Genomic DNA, 20201 nt, shown 5'->3' on the forward strand with positions numbered 1-20201 from the left:
ATGGAAGGAGGGTCCCCGTTGGGCACCAGGGTCCTGGTTTCGGGCAGGAATCGTCAGTGGGCGCTGCTGACACCGTGGGGTGACCTGGAGGAGGAGTGGTATTTGCAGAGACTGAAGGATCTCCCTGCAAATTGCTTATTCATCACAAAGGGGGAAACAGTGACTCTCCGGTGAGATGCCCCGCAGACACTACATCACACTGCGCTCAGGAATGACACTCCCACTTCATTCACGGTTCCTGCAATGGCCCACCCGCCCCCTTTCCCCCCATCCCGGCTTGATTTCCTCTGGACCTGCTGCAGGTCAAACGGCGATTAAAATCAGCAGTAACTCTCAGAACTGAGACTGAAATGTCGAAAGAAGCCAAGGATGTATGTCCCCCGCAAAAGGACAACAGAGCCACCCTGCTCTGGTAGCGGCCAAAGTTTTCCCACGATGAGAAAGGAGAAAAACCAGAGGGCAGATTGGGGGCTGCAGATTTTCCTGGAAAGAGCCGTAAAGGTAAGCACTTGGGGGTTGGTGGGTCCCTGGTGAGAAAGTAACCATGGACCATACACAGTCTGGTGGGTGTGGCCGTGTGCCAATAAAGCTTTATTTACAAAGACAGGGAGCGGGCCGGACGCAGCCACAAGCTACAGTTCTCTGACCTCTGGTTAAACACGCTCCCTCCCAAGAGGCACCTATGAAGGCTTGCGATGGTATGTCCATCAGCAGGGTGCTGGGTGGGTAAGTTGTGGTGTCTTCTGAGGGTAGAATACTACACAGCAGGGAAAAGGGGTGTGGGGTGTAAGTGGGAGATGCCAAAACAAGAGTTAATGCAAGAGAGGGACGGCACAATGCCACCCATATAAGATGTGTAGGCCGCACACCAAGCAATGCTGAATATTGTCCCTGGATCCATAAATGTGCACGTGAACGTTTTTAAAAGAATGACAAAGTTACAGACAGTGGACGATGCCTCTGTGCAGAAGGGGGAGGGACCGAGGTGGTTTCATGGGACGCTCTTCCTGTTTTACAGCCTTAAAACAAAGACCCCTGGGAAGAGATCAAAGCCACTGGATGTGACCCCCTGGGGGTCCCTGTGGGGGGTGCAATGCCCTCGCTGGAGGACACCTTTGCCCAAACCGTTTGCTGCCGCCCAGGGTTGATGGGGACCTCGGGTGATGCTCATGGGCACTGAGGGAGCCCAAGGAATGTGGTCATCTTCATAACTGTCCCCTGGGAGCCAGTGACCTCTCCACATCTCTCCTCTCCTCAGCCCACCCCTCCCTACAGCTCCCCATCACACTGAGAGCAGAATGCAAACGCCCACCAACGTCCTGGGGGCCTCCCTGCCCTCCCCTCCTCCCTCTCTCCCCCTCCCTCACTCTGCTGCATACACACGGGCTTCCTCTTTGCTGTTCCTGCAACACGCCGGGCATGGTACTGCCCCAGGGCCTTTGCACGGGCTGTGCCCTCTGCCTGGACCACCGTCCTGTCATCCCGATTTCACTCAAGAGCCCCCTCATGTCCACCGGCCATTATTTTTATTTATCCGTCTTCCCCAGCGGACCGCGAGCCCCACGGTCTCCGTTTGGTGGCTGCGTCTGCAGGCCCCCGCACGGTACCTGGCATGTGGCGGGGAGGTGGGGAAATACTGGTTGACACCAGTCGAACAAGACTGATCTGTAGTGACCAGACCAGCGGGTGCCTGGGGAGGAGGAGGGCGGAGGGAGGGGGTGTAAGGGGAGCCGGGGGCGTTTGGGACGATGCACACACCACGCCCCCCATGTGGGATGGCTTCATGGGTGCCTGTCCACTGTGCCTATGGAGACAAACACTTAAATCATTTTTATACATGAACCTCAATTCCAGAACGAGGTTTCGGGTACATACGTGTACACACATCCACGTACCTGGGGGTGTGGGGACAGGATAAGGCTCCAGCATGTAGATGGTGGCCATCTCTGTCTGCCGGGCCGCTGTTGCGATTTTCCTTTTCTTGGCTACAGTCAATGGAACAGTTTTGTGGAAAACGAGGAAGAAATATCAACCTGTGTTGAAATGAGGAGATGAGGGACTGGCTTTGCCCCTGAGACGTGGGGAGTTTTACATGAGTCCGTGCTGGGGCCAGAGCCACCTTCCAGCCTCAGGACAGTGAGGGGCAGGGTGGGGGAGGGCAGTGGGGGGAGGAGAGTGGGGTCTGAGGAGAGGCAGCTGTGACCCTGACCCTAAGGGCGTCACTAAGGCAACTTGAGCAACCCCCTGCGGTCTGGCCCACACGGTCCCAGGAGCACCCTCCTAGCCCCTCCTCTGGGTTCGGGGAACCCAGCCCACTCCTCTCCTGTGCCCCCACCTGGACAAGCACAGTCCTCGGCGCCTGGCGCCGTCCGCTGTCTGTCCCCCCGCAGCCGCCAGCAGAGGGCGCCTGTGAGCACCTGAGTCAGGCCCCGCCCCCTCCTCTGCCCACAGCCCCCCAGGGTCCCACCTCCCTGGGATAAAGGATCCCACAGCCCCCTCCCTTGGCTCCCCCGATGCCTCGTCCAAATTGCACCCCCCGCACTGCCTCCGTCGCCTGTGGCTTCATGTCCCCGCAGCATACGTCTCTGTACTGTGTATCCTACCCCACCCCCAGAACCCAAGCTCCTGAGGGCAGGGCTTTGTTCAAGGCAGACCCTCGGGAGCTCCCAGGCCAGAGCAGAGAACCCGACGCCGGAACCCCTGCATTGAGCTGCACGGCGCACCACAGCCAAGCCAGGGCCTCCCCGTAGGGGGGCGGCGCCTGACCAGTGGGCGTGGCCTTCACACAGCCATTGCACCCTGCATCAGGTTGAATGGTGTCCCTCCAAATTTCACGTCCACGCAGAACTTCAGACTTATGGTCTTATGGAGGAATAGGGCCTTTGCAGATGTGATTTGCTGGCATGCAGTCCTGCCGGAGTAGGATGGACCCTAAACCCAAAGACACATCCTTATGAGAGAAGACAGAAAAGACGGCCACACGACACAGAGACCAGAAGCCGGGACAGACCTGGGATCCTCGCCCTCACAGCATCCAGAGCTGGGACACGACAAATCCCTGTTTTGAGACAGAGTTCGTGGTACAGCCACCGCAGGAAAGGAACATGGCCCGCTGTCCCATCAGCTCTGAGCTGGTTTTTACCCCCATTCTGCAGTGGGGAGTGGTGGCAGTCTCAGCTGGGGGCAGGAGGGATGCTGACCCTGCTCTCCATACGGGCACCAGGCCCCCCCACCCCCCGGGGAAACACAAACCACTTTCAGGTGGGCAGGACTGAACCCTGAGGCCCCAGCCCCCGACAAGACAGGACACGCAAGGCTGTCATTCATTATGGCTTTATTTCTGATCGTCCGGCCGCGTCCCACAAGCATCCTGACTCCAACTGGTCAGCTATCCTGACCATGCGCCCTGGGGAGGAAGGACGCTCACGCGGCAACCACAGCTCGTCCACAGCTCACACACTCACATGTGGGGAAGGATAGGATGGGCCAGGTGGGGCCGGGCCCATACCCGCCCCAGAGGTGGCGGGGCACTCGGTAAACAGTCTTTGGGGGAGATGGGCCACCGGGCAGGGAGAGGGTGGGATGAGACAGAGGACCTGCAGCCTCCACGCCTGCCCCTCCCAGGCCTGACAGGACGGTCCAGCCGAGCCAGGAGCCCCCAGGAACCCGTTCCCTCCAGTGAGCGTCGGGAGGCTTTGGGAGCGAGCCAGTCCCCAGCCCCTCCAGGCCCCTCAGAACTGGAAGGCAGGCAAGCCCTCCATGGTGGCCAGGAGGCCCCTGGAGTCCCCTCTCCTGGACCCTGGCCCCCCAGCACTCAACACTTAACTGACTGTATTGCTAATGAATCTGGGTCTCCCTGAGGTCAGTCCCAGCCCTGCCCCCTCCACCCCTTCCGAGCGGCTCAGGCCCCACCAGGCACCTGGTTTGTGGGGCTCAGGCCCAGACCCGCCCCCTCATGGTCGCAGGAAGAGCTGCTCCCATGGTCACGTCTCCTCCTGGGATGGGGGGGTGCCCACTCCCCCCAAAAGCATCCTCCTCCTTGCATATGAGGAAACCAAGGCCCAGGGAAAGGGGTAGAGGGGCCGCCCCCCACCCCGGGAGCTCCGCAGGGGGACAGGCTGAGCGCGGAGCCCCAAGAGTCCGGGGCAGGGGCAGGAGGGGCAGAGGCAGCGCGAAGCAGGGTGAGCAGCGCAAGGGCCCCTGGGGAGGCTGCCAGGTGTTCAAGGCGCCAGCCGCCCAAGGGGGCTCAGGGGAGTCGTGTCCCAGGGCCAGCTGGGTGAGGGCACAAGGCTGCGAGGGGGCGGCCAGAACCTGGGGACCCAGAGGCGGTGCCACCCTCTCCAGACGGGAGGGAAGGGAGTACCCGGGTCGACGGAGGGGGTGGGGACAGCCTCGAGGTCAGACGCAGAGCCAGCACGGGGGTGGCCTGGCCCTGACCCTGTTGGCCTGCGACCACCAGGTCCACGGTCAGCATCACGGGCGGGGGTGAGGCCGAGGCTGAGCACAGTTCCTCTTTCCTGGCGTGGCTTACGCGCCCCGAGGGCCACGGGGCCGACTCCAGGGCAGGGGCTCATCCACACGTCTGTCCCCGAGTCCGCGGCCAGGCCCCAGACCAGACAGACCTCCACCAGCGCTCCTCCGAGGGAGCTCAAAGGATAAACAAGAGAAAGAAGCCCCCAAATCCTCAAGAGCACACAGAAAAGCTCTGTAATTCGGGGTTACAGCCGCCGAGGCCGCAGGGCAAGGCCTGCCCTCCTGCCGGCGCCCAGCAGCCGCGTCACTGCGTCTTGGCCTTCAGCAGTCTCTGAACTGTTTTGTACAGGAGGTCGAAGTGCTGGGGGCAGCGGGAGGGCTCCAGTGAGGTCGGGCGACCCCGCCAACAGGAAGGCCCTCGGGCCGCCCAAGGGGTCTCCTGAGAGGCCGCGCGTTCCCCAGTCCCCTGCTCACCTGGACCGCCGTGTAGGCCATCCCGAGGTAGGCGCCGATGCAGACGGCCAGAAGCAGGTCGAAAATGGCCGGCTTGACCCTGGGGAGGGGAGGGGGCGGCGGGCTGGGTCAGCGGGCTGCTCCCCAGCTGTCCCGAGGACCCAGTCCCCTGGACGGTGACCCAGGGTGCTCACCTGTAGGCGTTCATCACCTGCTTCAGCTGGTCGTAGAAGACAAACTCAGGATCCCTGGTGAGAGAGCGCTTTCTCAGCAGGCTCACCCCGATAGCAGGGCCACCGGAGGTGCCACCAGCCTAGGAACGTGGTGGGGGAAGGGGGCACCCCAGGTGTGTGCCTGCACAAGGCTGCCACCGTCCCTCCTGGGGAAGGACCGTGCTTTATTCTCAACTAATGTCTTTCCTGTTGCTTTCTGGGGTATACTCTCTAAAACAAAGTGTGGTTACTGTGGAAATTATCTGGTCTGGGAAGTTTTTCTATAGAGGGAGAACGACCACAGCCTAGGAATTGGAGGCCCCCAGCTCCACAGCCGTGGGTCCACTCTGAGCCTCAGTTTCTTCTTCTATTCAAGAGCTTGCTCTCCCTGGAGCACCAAGAGTTGGGAGGAAGGTGGAGAGCCAGCGAGGGGCACCAAGCTTTCCGGGGGGTGTCTCCTGCCTATGGATCCCCCAGACACCCCTCCCCAGGCCTTGTTCAGCCCAACCAGGGAGCATGGGAGCCCTGAACAGAAAGAAGACAAAACTCCGGAGGCCTGCAGTGGGGAAGAGCATCCCGAGGGCAGGAGGGGACCTGGGGTATGAGTCACCCGAGGCCCAGAACACGAAAGGTCCACAAAGGGTAGCTGGGAGTATAGGGCTGCCACATAAAACACAGGGCTTCAGTTCTACGAGGACTGCAGATACAGAAGAAATGGGCTTTCAGTGTAAGTATATCCCAGACACTGAGTAGGCTATACTTACACTGAGACAATTGTGGTTCTGGAACTCGTTTAATGGGGCACCTGCACTTCTCACTTATCATTTTATTTTTCGTCCAGTGTTTCTGTCTGCTCCATCTGGCCCTGGGGGAAGGCCCCAGAAGAGCCCACCCGCTGGCTGGCGGGGCGGCGCCCGGCCTCACCGCTTGTCTGCCTTGACGTGGTGCGGCCTGACCTCCTTCAGGTAGTGGCCGAGGTGGTGCTGCAACGTGCTGAGGAACGTGCCGTCCTTGCCCACCAGCTGGGCGGCCCGCGGCTGGGCGGTCAGCCAGTCCATCACCGAGTCCAGCTGTTCCCGCTGGATCTGCTGCGGGGAAGCGACCGTGGTCACGGGACCCTGCCCCACCCCACCGGCCCCCCCCGCCCGCCTGCCTGCCCACCCGCACGTTACCATCTGCTCCGTGAAGACTGGCATGTCCGGGGGCGTCCCCTGCAGAGAGAGGAGAGCATGGGGCTGAGTCCAGAGCGGCCGGGCAGGTGGGGGGCCTGCAGGCGGGGGCTCACCTTCTCTGTCAGGTTGTAGATGACACGGGTCAGGGCCTCGGCGATCAGCCTCGTGTTTCGGGTCAGAGTTTTGGAGTCAACCCGGGACCTTCGAGGGCAAGTTTTAAAAACACATGTATCAGGAATTGGCATTGTTCATAATCGCCAAAAACCAAGAGCGAGCATATACCTGATAACGATAAAGACAAGCAGGGTGACGGCCCTCCAAGCAGACGGGCGCCCCCCACACTACAGGCTCCTCTCTGGGACGGGCCCGCCCCCGACGGGGCTGCCCTGCACCCAGGGCGCGCGGGCCGAGCCTGCGCCCTGTGGACGCGCGTCTGCCTCAGTGACTGGCGGCCCCGGGCCTATCTCCTCCTCTGGACCTTGGGGGAGGTCAGGACACCCACACCTCCACGGGCTGCTGAGGGTGGAGTTGCTGTAACGCCCTGTAGTGGGGGCAACAGTGTCCCCCAAATTCACGCCCACCCGGAACCTGGGAATGGGACCCGATTTGGAAGTAGGGTCTCCGCAGACGTTATTAGCTAAGATGTGATTGCACTAGAGTAGAGGGACCCGAAGTCCCACGGCTGGTGTCCCTGTAAGGAGGGGAATTTGGTCACAGGCACAAGGGAGAGGCCACGTGACCACGGAGGCGGGGACGGTGGCACGGCCACAAGCCCAGGGACACCAACGGCTGCCAGCAACACAGGACTGTAGAAGAGGAGCCTCAGAGGCAACACATCCCGACCTGAGTGAGCGTGGGCGTGGGGTGCGGGGCTGCCCCGGGAGGTACCCTGCCTCCCCCGCCCCAAGTCTTCCCTCCACTGAGCCACACCCTTCTCCTGGCTTGTGCCCCAATTCTAGCGCCACCTCCTCCAGGAAGCCTGCCGGATGCCCCAGGACCAGTGGATGCCCCGGCCCATGCCTGCTCCGATGGCGGTGCTCACCGCACGTCCATGATGCTGCTGCGCTGGCCGTCACGGTGGCTCTCCAGATGGGACAGGGTGAAGGCAGGCAGCCGGCGGATGGCGAAGCGCTCATGCTCCCAGGCCAGGATGTCCTCCGCCAGGTTGATCTTCTTGTGCACCATGGAGAACCGCACCTCAGGGAACTGGTGGGCGGCCACCTGCGAGGGGCACTGTCAGGCTCTGCCCGGTGCCCGCGGGCTGCGCCCCAACCTCGCCTGTCTCTGTGGCAGTGGTCCCTTGCGTCTGGCGGGTCCCAAGTCCCTCCCCGAACCTCCTGCTTCTGGAACCCAGGGAGAAGCCCACCTGCTCCCCTCCCCGGAAAACCCACCTGAGGCTCACCCGAGGCCCCAGGGTGCACGAAGCTCCCATGTCCCAGCCTTGCCTCCGGCGGGGCACCTACCGTCTCGAGCTCCCGCAGGAAGGAGTGCTGTAGCGTCCCCTCCCTGGGCGGCTTGGACACATGCAGGTGCAGGCTGTCCCCCCGGCCCAGGGTGTCCAGGCAGAGGACAAAGGCCACGTTGTCCTGGAGCAGGCTGGAATCTGAGTGCAGTGAGGGCTGGTGGGTGGAGGTGGGGGGAGTACCGGCGGCCCAGACCCCACCCTGGCCGCTGGGGCCGCTCACCTGTGTGGTCCAGATTGTCTTCTAACCAGCGCTTGGTGCCCTGGTAGTTGAACTTTCCTCCTCCAGACGCAAAGAACAGGAGGTTGTACCTAGCGGGAAGCAGTGGGGCGCCAGCGTTGACACGTGGGAGTCCAGGTCCCCGACAAGGAGGAAGTGGTTCCCCCCTGCCAAGTATGAAATCCAACCAGCCTTCAGGGCTGGGCCTCCCTATCCTGGCACTGCTGACATCGGGGCGTCCTGGGTGCTGTGGGGTATGCAGCAGCATCCCTGGCCCCCGCCCAATGGATGCCAGGAGTCCCCGAGTCATGATGATCACAATGTCCTCAGACATGGCCCAGTGTCCCCAGGGGGCTCCAGGTGAGAAGCACAGCTCTGTTGCCCCTCTGGCGAGAAGCATTGCTTCAGGGGCCTCTCTGAACTCTCGAAACCAGGAGAGACTGGGTGGACCAACCGGGAAATAAAAAGTGACAGGTGATTCAGCACCCCGTCCCTCGAGAAGGACTGAAGCCAGGGGTGTCGTGAAGGACCATGTCCCCGCGCCACCCCCGCCCCAGCCCCATCCATCCCGCCGTGGCCACGGCGATTCTCATAGAAGAGGGGAGACACCTGGAGGAAGAGAAGGCCACGTAAAGCTGGGACCGAGGAATCCATCACTGGTGGAACCTGGCAGCAGCAGGAAGGACCCTCCCCTGGAGTTTCAGGAGGAGGCATGGTCCTGCTGACACCCTGATCTCAACCTCCCCTCCCTGCCCAGGACGTAAGCACTCCTGCTGCTCAGGGCACCTGCATGCGTGGGGCCAGGCCTGGCAGCTCAGGGAGACTCGCTCGTCACTGGGCCCCTGCCGTCCCAGGGCAGCGTGGCATAAGGACGAGCGCCCACACCGGTGACGAGCTGTGCCCGGGGCCACAACGGGGAGACGCCAGCCTGAGAGACCGGCTCACAGGTATTTCTGCTTCTTGCCGTTGGAGTGTCCCTGGCTCTTCCGGGAGCGAGGGCAGCCCAACCTCCTGGGGAGGATTCCCAGGGGTGCACCCGGGAGGAGCTGGGCCCCACCACCTGATGCTGTGATTCCAGGGTCGGAACCGCCCTGCCCCCATCACTTACGCGGCGTGGGTGCGCTTGTAGGTATAGAGCCTGGAGAAGAGACGGGTGAGCTCCAGCAGCACAGAGATGCCACTTCCATTGGAGTCCGCGCCGTGCGACAGCCACTGCAGGTGTGCAGAGAGGAGGCCGAGGTCACCCCACGTCCACGTGTGGCGCCTCGCACCCCCCAACCCCCCTCCGCATCTCGCCCCCGGTCCACATCTCCAGCACAGCTGGGATCACCCGCCCTGCGCGGCCCAAACCCGAGACCGACGGTCCCTGGGTGCCGCCCGGCCCCCACGCACATGGGAAGCCCTGTGCGCAGCCTCCGTCCAGCCAGGGCATCTGCCCTGGGAGCTCCCTCCAGCTGGACCTCCAGCCTTCTGCCCCCCCGCGCTGTGAACACCACCCCCCCACCTGCCCCGACCCGGCGTCTGAGTCCTGCGCTCTAAGGCGACATTCCCCACGGGGAACGACTGGTTCTTGGAGAGAAAAAAACTGGGTTGTTTGCATGGCTTGGGACCCTCCCACAGTCACAGTGCACCAACTGACACACGACGCCGTTCAAGTTCACAGGGAGGGGCCCACAGGGTGCTCGGTGAGGGAAGCCAGACACAGAAGGACACACAGGCTGTGACCCCACTGAGGGAAAACGTCCAGGACAGGCCGATCCACAGACACCGAGAGTGGGTTCCTGGCTGTCAGGGGCTGGGGGAGGGGTGGGGTGACTTCATAGGGACGGGGCTTCTTTTGGGGGGATGGAACGCTCTGGAAACAGAAAGCGGTGATGTCTACACAATTTTGCGAATTCACTAAAAATCTCTGAATTGCGTGCTTTAAAAGGATGGATTTTATGTTATGGGAATCACATCTCAAAAATTTAAGAAAATTTCACAGGAAAGGGAAAACGAGGACACAGGTGTCTAAAAAGGCTCTGTGGGGGTGGATGATGAAAAGGGTGAGAAAGTGGCTGTGAGCCGACTGTCCAGGGCCGGCCTCTGGGCCCCAGTGTCCTCAAGGACAGCCTTGGCCTCCCAGGGGAGGCGGCCCGCAAGGCGCGGTCAGGGGTGCACGCCCGGCTGCAGGCCCTCCCAGCACCCACTGTCCGGTTCAGCCAGCTATTGGTTCTCCAGCAGGAACCTCCCACCCCAAAGTGCCGGGGGCTCTGAGGGCACAGCCCCGGGTGGCCTGCAGCCTGGAGGGACGCTGGCCAGGCAGGCCCTCGGGGGCGCCGGGGACCGGACTTCGGGGGCCCCCTGTCCCAACACTGTCTGTGCAGACGTGGGGTCCGCACGGGCACCTGCTCTCCTCCTGGGTCTGGGGTCTCAGCCATGCCGGGCCGAGGTGCCTGCATGACCGGCCCCCAGTGAGAACCCTGGGCTGGGTCTCGTGGGCCTCCCCGGGGACCGCCCCTCCCTCTGCTGTCACGTCTCGTTTGGGGGAGTGAAGCTTCACGATGACACCGGCCCCGCAGGGTGTTCACGGGGCCCTGAGGGCACGGACGTACCGGGGCCACCCCGAAGGCGTCGTAGTGGGCCACGATGACGATGGTGGGCAGGTCCTCTCCGCCCAGCCCGGTCAGCCGCCCCTGCAGAGGCACAGGCATGAAGGGGCAGCCGGCCCGAGGCCGTGGCCGCCCCCCACCCGGCGGCAGTGTTCTCGGCTTTGCCGGCTACACTGTGGACACGGGGGCGGGCGGGTGGCCGCGGGAAACCAGGCCCACCCTTCAAAGGCCGAGCCCTGCTGATGGCAGGCATGGCAAGGTCCTGACAGCGCAGGAAGAGCTCGGGGGGTCGGGGTCCGGCACCCTGGCCGGTCCTCCTGCGTAAACCGGCCCCCGGTCAAGTCCAGCAGGGAACAGTCGGGAAAGTCATCCTGTCAGGAGGAGGGCCCACGGGGCCGAGCCGGGGGCAGCATGTGCTGAGGCCCCACGCCCCTTACTCTCTGGACAGAGGGCAGCTCTGCAAGGCCTCAGCTGCGGCCTCCTTGTGGGGGGAAGGGAACAAAACCGCCAGAGGCTTTTTTTTTGGGGGGGCGGGTGCAGCGAGACAACCCCACGGGCGGCCCGTGGAGCTGACCCTGGTGGGGAGAGGCGAGGGGGAGGACTTGGACCTTGCTCTGGCCTGGATGCCTGCATACACCCACCCTCCCGGTGGGAGATTAGGCTTTAATTGCTGCCCAGAGCTCTGCTCTCCGCCTGCTCAGCCGAGCTCCCGCGATGTTACTGTTAGGGGAAGGGCCGGCCACTCGGGGAGGGGGCTCTCGGTGGGGCAGGGGTTGGGGGAAGAGGCAAGGCAGGGTGTGTGGCTGGAGGCCCATCTCTCCATAGGGCGGGCGGGCGGCCATCTGACCCGATTTCCCGGTCAGAGGCTCCCTCTAGTGGGGACGGGCAGTGAGGCACGCCGGGCACCCACCTCCACGCTGGTGATGAGCCAGTCGCTCACGGCCTTGCTCTGGACCCCGCTAGTGACCATCTGGAAGCCGTTGGCGGTGGCGGTGTGCAGCAGCACTGAGGACAGGGGCGGGGAGGGTCGGCCTGAGCCGGGGGTGCTTCCCGGACCAGAGCCGGCAGGCTCACCACCCCAGCACCCCAGACTCCAGGGGTTCAGTCTGAGGAAAAGCAGAACTGACTACACAGACTAGAACACAACGTGGTAACTGGACACGGAGAAGAAGCTGGGTGTCCAGTATAAGAGCCGGTGAAACAGTCACCCGGACACCACTGAGGCCGGTGAGGAGTGCGTACGCGCCCTCGCCCTGCAGGACCGTTCCTAAATCACGAAGGCGCGTGCACGACCTCTGACCCAGCTTCCCAAGGATCACTTCAGCAGTGACCCCAAAACAGGAGTTTCCCATCAGATGGCTCAGGACCCTCCAGCCCAGCCCCGAAAGCGAAGATGGCGTGAGAACTCAAAGTTTCATAAGAAGGAAAGTTCCATTCTGTCCTGAGCCTAGGTGAGGTGGTGCCCACCTCGCTCCACGTGAGCCAGTGGTCCACTGCGCCTGCCACTTTTTCACCTGGGGGCAGCGACTGCCCTAAAACGCCCATGAGCTCACCCTGTCTCAAGCCCTTCCGTTCTTTACACATTTAAAAATACAACAGTGGGAATTCCCTGGCGGTCCAGTGGGTAGGACTCCACGCTTTCACTGCCAAGGGCCCGGGGTTCAATCCCTGGTCGGGGAAGTAAGATCCTGCAAGCCGTGCGGTGCGGCCGAAAAACAACGACGACAATGACACAAACCACAATCGTGATGGCCATGGGAGGTGTCATCACTGGGGGAGCTGGGAGGGTGCCTCTCAGGAACCGTAGTATGTCTGCAACTTCTTATAAACCCTAGCGTTATTCCAAAACAAACAAGCTACGTCTAAGAAAGTGTTGTGATCCTGATCTATGATCTTACAATCTGTTTTTTCCATAACCAATGTAAAATAAGCACTTTCTCACACCCGATGCCGTTTCTTAACGGCTGCGTAATATTCCACCAGGCAGCTGACTCCTCCTCCTCCCCTCCGCTCTAACTAGAAATTAAGATCTTTCCAAAAACTCACTCTTGTGCTGCCACAGTGGACAAGGCCACTGTCCAGACTTTAATCCAGACGAGGGTTTGGCAAACCTTCGCTGTAAAGTGCTAGAGAGTCGAAATTTTCAGCTCTGTGGGCCAGTCTGTCACAGCCACTGAACTCTGCTACTGTAGTGTGAAAGCCCATAAGCCGCGTGAAACACTGGCTGTGTGCCGATAAAACTTTATTTGCACAAACAGGCGGCCGAGGGCCACAGTCTGCCACCCCCCAGTCTAGCATCCACGCAGCTAATAATCTGGCCAGGAGGAATGACCCTTCCTTTACAGCTTAAACACATACCCACAAACTGTTTCCCCAAGGAGCTGGGTGACTCCGCTGTGTGGACAAACCTGCCTGCCTTGCCCACTCTCACCAGCTTCCTTTTCCTACACCAGCGATTGGATCCTTTTGGCTCAATTCTTTGACCACTTTTGCTAGCTCACTCTCCCCCATGGCCCCCGGACCGGTCAAACAGCAGAGCTCCCGACTGCCAAGCTCACCGCAGCATCCCCCAACCCGGGAGAGGGGGTCCTGGAAACTGCACAGCGGGGCCCCTCTCCGCACACCCCCCGCCCTGAGCTCACCTTCGGCGGCTGAGGCGGAGCCCTGGGAGGTGGACGCAGCCTGCGTCTGCTCGTAGATGGACAGCAGGGCGTCGTCCTCCACGGCGAAGTACACGGGCACGATGGTCTCCATGGCCAGCATCTCGGGCTCGATCTCCATGAATTGCTGCGGGAGAGACAAATGTTCAGGCGGCTTCCGGCAGGGGGGCCCGGGGTTGCCCCTGGAGGGCTGGCACCGGGGACTGGACTGGATGGAGCCGGAGCCGGTGGGGCGGGGCGGGCCTCACCCGGATGACATCCTGCGGCACCGCAGCCATGGCCCGTGGCAGGATGATGACCACGGCACCGGCCGACTGGCGTAGGGCGCGCTGGTAGCGCTCGTACGAGAAGTCCAGCAGCCGCATGAGCACACAGCGCCGGCTCAGCACGTCCGCATCGATGGTGCGCGCCTCCGTGTTAAGCACCGCGTTCCGCGTGCCTGCAGGGAGTGGTCCCTCAGCTGGCCGCCCACCCACTCCAACCCCCGGCTCGCGGGGCCTTCCGAGAACTCAACGAAAACGAAGACCCTTCTCCTTGGACCAACCCCCCTACCCCTACATTCCTAAACCAGGGCTGGACCCACTGCTCTGGCACCCTCCCCCCGCCACTGCACCTCGGCCACAGTCATCCCTCAGAAAGTGACGTGGTCCCTGCCCACCCAGCCGCCCCGCGAAGATGTGCGGGCTGCCTGCCAGGCTGGGTGCTGTGCCCCCCCGCCCCATGTCCCTGCGGCAGCTCAGGGGCGGGTGCCCCCACCCCAGCCCACAGAGGCAGCCAGTAACCCCCCCAAGCCACCCACCTGGAAGGCAGGACCGTCAGCAGGAGCCCCGGGATTGGAACCCAGTCGGTCCTGCTCCCCCAGCCCTCCTCCCCTAGGTTCCCCGTGGCTCCCGGGACGCAGGGCCCCACAGGTGCCTCACGCCCTGCCCAGGGTGTCAGGAGACCCCCAGCACAGAGTCTAGTCCCCAGCAGAGGGAGCCCCCAGGCTACAGGACTGCCCCCCACAGTTGCCAATGACCTGAGGAAAACCAAACCCTGCCCTGGCTGACCTGATCAATGGCCCCCATCCCACCCTCCCCAGACCAGGGCCCCTCACAGCTCTAACACGGCCTTGTCCATGTCCCCGGGGCCCTTGCTATCTACTCCCCTAACTAGCTTGGGGGTTCCAGGGGTAGGGACCTCGTTCACCACAGTGCAAAGCCAGCATCGCCTGGTGACTCCCAGCTCAGCAGGCTCAGGACATGGAATGAACCAACGCCCGGTCTCCCCGAAGCCCCTCAGGAAGGGAAACACCAGGGTTTGTCCATCTTCTTCCAGTCAGGGCTGCACTGTTCCCCCTGGGCCGTCCTGGGTGCTGTGGGGTGTAGAGCAGCCTCCCTGGCCCCGCCCCCTCGATGCCAGGAGCCCCCTAGTCAGGGTAACCACAGATGATGCCAGACGTGGCCTGGTGTGCCCTGCGGGCAGGACCACCCGCGTTTCTCTCCTCTGGGAGCTCAAGAAAGGGCCAGAGCATCAGGGAGGGAGGGAGAGGCTGCTTCCGGCTTGGACCCCTCCCCGCTCACAAGCTTTTCCAGGCAGCTGCCCCCTCCCCGCCTGAGCAGAAGTAGGCTACAGCCAGGATTGCAGGGCGCTTTCCTAAGGCCAGCAGGTCCCCTCAGACACAGAGCACTGCTGTCCTGAGAGCTCTACTGGAGAAAGGCGCCGGGAAGCTGCGTGGACATTTCAGCGGAACGAGGAGGGGGCGCCAGCACCCACGGGTGCACGGCATGCAGCGGCGGGCCCTCGGGGCCATCCCTGGACTGATGGGAAAGGGGGCTCAGGCAGGCCCCCAGCTGCCAGGGCCACCAGCACCCAGGTGACAACGGCACACAGCGAGCCGAGACTGACCCAGGGTGCACAAAACAAGCAAACAAACCCTACTGCACACGGGGGCCAGACACGGCCCTTAGGGCCTCCAGCTGGAGACCCACACGGTGAGCGTCAAAATCACAACGCAGAGAAACAGGTCTGCTTCCCCCAGGGAGCCAGAGCGTGCTGCCTGGAGGTCAAGCCTGCCGGGCAAGGCGACACCTGTGCCCAGACGGACTCAGGCTCAGGGCCGGGAGCAAGGTCCCCACCGCTGCTTCCCAAGAATGTGCCGTCGGGAGAAGGGTGGCTTCCTACAGCTCATCCTGAGGGCTGGTCAGCGGGAGGGGCCCAGCAGAACACAGCAGGGACAGCGCCCCAGGTGGGAAAGGGCAGGGCTGTCTCAGGGGCGGGGTCTGTGACCAAGGAGCCAAGCTGGGCTGTGCGCCCCAGGCTGGGGGCTGTGTGCCTCTCCCCACCCCACCCCCCGGGGCCTTTCCTCTGCTTTAGGGCAACGTGGGAGCCTGGGAGGGCCTGGCGGGGGAGAGCAGCAAAAACCTTCAGGGGCCCCTGAAGCTCTGGGAATGCCGGACAGGCCCCTCCCCCGTGTCCCACGTGTCCCAGCCGCAGCCTCCCAGGAGCCCGCAGCCTCCCAGAGTCGGCTCGGATGTCACCTGTCACCTCGGGGTGGGGACACAGAGGACCGCCTGTGGAGCCTACAGAGACCGGCTTCCCAGGGGATGGGAAGGAGGGGGTGAGAGCGGAATCAAGTGGACGCCAGCCCCCTAAGTGCCCCCAGAGGCTGAGCGCCCCAAGAGCAGAGACCGTCTTTGCTGGCATGAGGCTGAAGCCAGCGCAGCCGCGGTCACCCCTGCGTCTGGGCGGGCGCTGGACACCTGGACGGAAGTCGCTGGTTCCCACAATGGGACCACACCTGGACAGAGGTCACAGACTTCTCTACCGAGGGCCCAGGGCCAGTCCTCTCTCCTTGCGGGTTGCACTGGTCCTTTGTAGCGCGAAGCCACCGACCAGCAAGGGGCGGAGAGCCCGTCCCCGTGCCCGGTGTGGGTGCCCACATCCCCACCTCCCAGGGCTGTTTCTGAGGGGACCAAGTGGGATGGGCACGAGCGGCCCAGCCCAGAAAGGCCAGAGTCCATTCGGGGGGCAGGGTGGGGGTCACACCCCAGCTCAAAGAGCACACGCCTCCCCTTCCCGGCACCCTGCCCGCCTGTTTCTCAACAGGAGCGAACAGGAAGTTGGGAAAGGAGGCCCAGAGCAAGGGTTACACCAGGAGGCAGGAGCTAAGGGACGCTGCAATCAGCAGTGACCCAGCAGACCAGCCCTCAGAGGCTCCGCAACCGGGGAGGAGCCGGAACTCCCTCTGCACCACCGGGCCTTCCCGAACTATCCCGCCAGTATCTCCCCAGGCAGCGGTGGGGACCTCACATCCCTGCCAACGGGGGACGCTGCCTGGTGTGATCTGGGTGGAGGTGTAGACGTGCGAGCTGAGACGGGTGGGCGCCCTGCCAGGCCCCTCCGCTCACCCCCGAGCCCACTCGGCATCCGGGTTTCTCACCATGAGCAACAAAGATGGGGGCCGGAAAGGAGGGCATGTGGGGTGGGGGGAGACACCGGGTCAGAAAAAAGAACGGGAAGGAATCCAGGAACAGGGGAAAGAACTCAGGTAAAGGAAGGGAAGAGGAAAGGAGGGCAGGGAGAAAGGAGAGAAGGTTCCCGAGGACCTGTGAGGGGAATGATGCAGTCAGGGAGCGGGTCTGCGCACCTGTCTGGGGCGGGGAGAGGGGGCCACAACTGCAAGCAGGCCAGCGCTGAGCAGGCGGTGGGGGAATCCGGGGCATCCAGGCTGCTGGATTACAGTTGCCCAAGGGTCCCGCAGTGGAGCTGGGTGTGCTGGGAGAGCTCCCGGCAAGGCTCCGAGTGCAGTGCGAGAGGGGACAGCGGAGTGACTGGGTGCGGGAAGGACTGCCGGGTTGACCTGGAGAGTTCTAGGATCCTGGACTGCAGGATCCTCTAGACCAGGACGGCAGCCGCTAGTCACACGTGGCTATTCAAGCTTATTACAATGAACCACCAAAAGGTGCTGAAGATCCCGTTCTTCCATTGCGTGAGCCACATCTCAAAAGACCACCTGTGACAGCACCGGCTGAAACCCTCTCCCCAGGGGGACGTCAACAACGCATACAAACTGCCCACTCGTTAGGGGCTCCTGGCCTTCCTCCCCACCGGTCGAGAGCCTGGGGTCTAGAGACATCACTGTAACCCCAGGTTCTCCCCCTCAGCACTGCTGACAATCTGGCCCAGGTCATTCTCTGGGAGAGGCCGTCCCAGGCGCTGTGGGGTGTGGGGCAGCACCCCTGGCCCTACCCCCTCGATGCCAGGAGCTCCCCAGTCATGACAACCCGATGGCATCACTCAGCGACCCCTGGGTTGACAACCACTGCACTGAACAGAAACGACATAACTCTGGGGTGATGAAGAATCTGAGGGGAATCTCCCGACACTGGGGCTCCCCAGGGGCCTGGCAGTGGCAGGGGATCCAGGGGGCTCAGGCTAGGCCTGATGTCCCAACAAGAGACGCTAATCCAAGAGAACCAGAGCTCAGACATGAGGGGACCAGGGGGACTGGGGAGGGCGGGCCTTGTCTTGTGGGGGCCTAAGGCACCGGGCTGGAAGAGAAACCAGAGGCTGGAAGAGAAACCAGAGGCCAGAAGGTTCTGGAACACCAGATACAGCAAGGCTGGGGAAAGAGAGGGAAATTCAGAATGACTTGGGCACTGGGGTCAGAACTTTGACAGATGAGGGAGCAGGGCCGGGGAACAGGAGCTGGGCAGGATCCAGCCGCGGGGACCTGAAATCCTGGAAAGAAGGAGCCAGGGTGGGCCGGTGTTGTTCCAGGAAGCTGAGGGGTGGGTATGCACCTAAGGGGGGAGCAAGAAATAGGTGCAAGGCATTCCAGGAGCCCAAAAGCAGGGGACTGAAAGATTAGCTAAGGAATTCTGAGGAACCTGGCTCATGAGTTGGGACCAGGGAGCAGAGCCTGGGGAGAGATGGGCCTTGACACGGAGCCAGGTTGGGGTCAGTGATCAGAGCTTCTTGAGCCCTAAAGAGGGTCAGAATGCAGACACTGGACAAAACACACCGGGGTGCCAGGAGCTGTGCAAGGGTGGCCAGCTCGGCCTGGCAGAACCGCGCTGAGAGGCTCCACTCCAAGTGAAGAAGACCCAAGGTTGGGGCTCTGTTCCAGTTGGGAATCAGAGAGAGAGGACCCAGGAGAAAAGGAGCAGGGACAGCTTGGCCTGAAGGTGGGAGGAAGCTCTGCGTTCTGGAGCATGTAGCCCTTGTCGGGGACGGGCCGGGGTGCTGTGGCAGCCAGCGCAGCGGGTCCCTGGGGCAGAGAGAGCTGGGGGCCTAGCGTCGGTCCAGGTATCCAGGCTCGGACTTGCCTGGGATCTGGGTAAGTGTCTGGCGGCCCAAGTGAGGTCTGCGGGCTGGACTCCTGCTGGACAGGTGGGACAGGCAGGTCCTGGGGCCCGGGGAGCAGAGACCGAACCGAGGGAGGGGGCATCCTGGCCGGCATAGGCCGGAGCCCCGGAGACGGGAGATGCTGAGCGGAAGGTCTGTTGCGGGGAGGCAAAAGTGGGGGAGGTCAGGAGCCCATGGGGAAAGCCCGGCCCCGGGGGGAGGCCAGGGGCCCGGGTCCACGCACCGTAGGGCTGTCCCTGCAGGTCGTACTGCTGCATGCGGTACACGGTGAACTCGTGCGCCGCGTCAGCGGCGGGCAGCGGCGGCGCCACGAGCAGCAGCACGGCGGGCAGGAAGACGATGAAGCCGAGCGGCAGGCAGGACGCCTTCAGCATGTTCTCCAGCACCTCTCCTGCTTCCTCCAGCATCCTGGCCGGCGGCGGGGCCGCGCGGGGCGGCGGCGGGGACGGGACGGCGGCAGCGGCGGCTCACGCGAACTCACCTAGGCATGAGTAGGTGCCGGGGTCCTGCGGGCGCCGCGCCGGGCAGCCCGCGCCCGCTCCGGGGTCCTGCGGGCACCGCCGAGGGCCGCCCGCCCGCCGCGCTGCCTGCTGGGAGTTGTAGTCCGACAGGCGCGCGCTGAGCCACCTGGGAGTTGTAGGCCTATTCCGTTACCCCCCGAGAAAAGAAGCTGTGGTGGACCGTTTGACTAAGGTTTCACATAAACCCCAAGTCAGAAAATACGGAGACTTAAAAATATATATATAATCGGCGGAACTTACTGAGGCCCTGTCTTTGCTGTGATAGAAGGTGGAGGGGGGAAGGGGGTTGTGCAGGACGTGACCTTGCGACCCGGAGGAAAGTTGGGAATAAGGAAGAGAGGGGCCGGCCTGATGCGCTAGGTCTCCTGGGAATTGTAGTCTCATTGAACAAGCACAAGGGGTCATGGGAGCTGAAGTCTTCCTGGCAGAAGTTCGGAAAAAAAATCACTTAAAACTCCCAAGAAATATAGATGTTAACACCATGAGGGCAAAGACTTGTGTCTGCTTTGTGCACTGATGTATTCCTCAGAGCTTAACACAAGGCCTGGCACACAGTGGGTGGTTTATATAATTTTTGGATAAAAGAAGGAAAGAAGAATCAAGAAATCATGACAGAAGTTTCCTAAAGGGATGTCGCAATGGATTATGGGACTTGTAGTCTGCAGCTTGGTGTTGTGCGGGGTTGGTGATATATTTATACTTAGGCGTATTTATATTTGGGACATACTCAGTAAAAAAAATAATATTCGTTCATCAGAAATTCAAATTTTACTGGGTGCCTTAAATTTGTATTTTCTAATCTGGCCCCCCTGAGAACCCAATTCTCTCTGGGCCAGTGGCCTTAAGGGGCATCGGTAACTCACGCCCCCTTGTACAGATGGGAAGACTGAGGCCAGAAGGTGCAGAGCACATGGCCCTAGCCCACAGGTTCTGATACCGTTGCCTAGGGAAGTGGGACTCCCTTCGGTCCCAAGTGAAAGGTGGCAGTTGTGTTAACAGCATGAGTTCAAGTCCCAGCTCCTCCACTTCCCAGCTGTGTGACCTTGGGCAAGTCGCTTCACCTCTCTAAGCCTCCATTTCCTCAGCTG

General features: G+C 62.3%; 1 protein-coding gene across 9 annotated transcripts; it reads right to left on the reverse strand.

Moving 5' to 3' along the window:
• Positions 1-566: 566 nt before the first annotated feature.
• On the reverse strand, positions 567-19419 carry NCLN (nicalin). Of its 9 annotated transcripts, XR_004480286.2 has the most exons (17): positions 18816-19117; positions 13492-13682; positions 13226-13370; positions 12322-12414; positions 11494-11588; positions 10587-10667; positions 9101-9204; positions 7996-8084; positions 7774-7913; positions 7353-7531; positions 6424-6511; positions 6311-6349; positions 6063-6226; positions 5121-5174; positions 4948-5026; positions 1896-2033; positions 567-757 (listed from the first exon to the last, which is right to left on the reverse strand). XR_004480286.2 is itself a non-coding variant. In XM_033417536.2 (16 exons), exons 1-16 carry the CDS (start codon positions 18997-18999, stop codon positions 4778-4780), a joined length of 1779 nt encoding a protein of 592 aa, XP_033273427.1. In that variant the 5' UTR covers positions 19000-19116; the 3' UTR covers positions 3318-4777. The 9 variants fall into 9 exon arrangements, 8 of the variants coding, with proteins under 8 accessions (XP_033273427.1, XP_033273426.1, XP_004286357.1 ...); XM_033417536.2 differs by lacking the exons at positions 567-757; positions 1896-2033 and adding an exon at positions 3318-4834 and having other exon boundaries at positions 6063-6223; positions 18816-19116; XM_033417535.2 differs by lacking the exons at positions 567-757; positions 1896-2033 and adding an exon at positions 3318-4834 and having other exon boundaries at positions 18816-19115.
• Between the last annotated feature and the right edge of the window lie 782 nt (positions 19420-20201).

The sequence above is a fragment of the Orcinus orca genome, chromosome 3 (genome assembly GCF_937001465.1).
Source record: "Orcinus orca chromosome 3, mOrcOrc1.1, whole genome shotgun sequence".
Lineage (NCBI taxonomy): Eukaryota > Metazoa > Chordata > Mammalia > Artiodactyla > Delphinidae > Orcinus > Orcinus orca.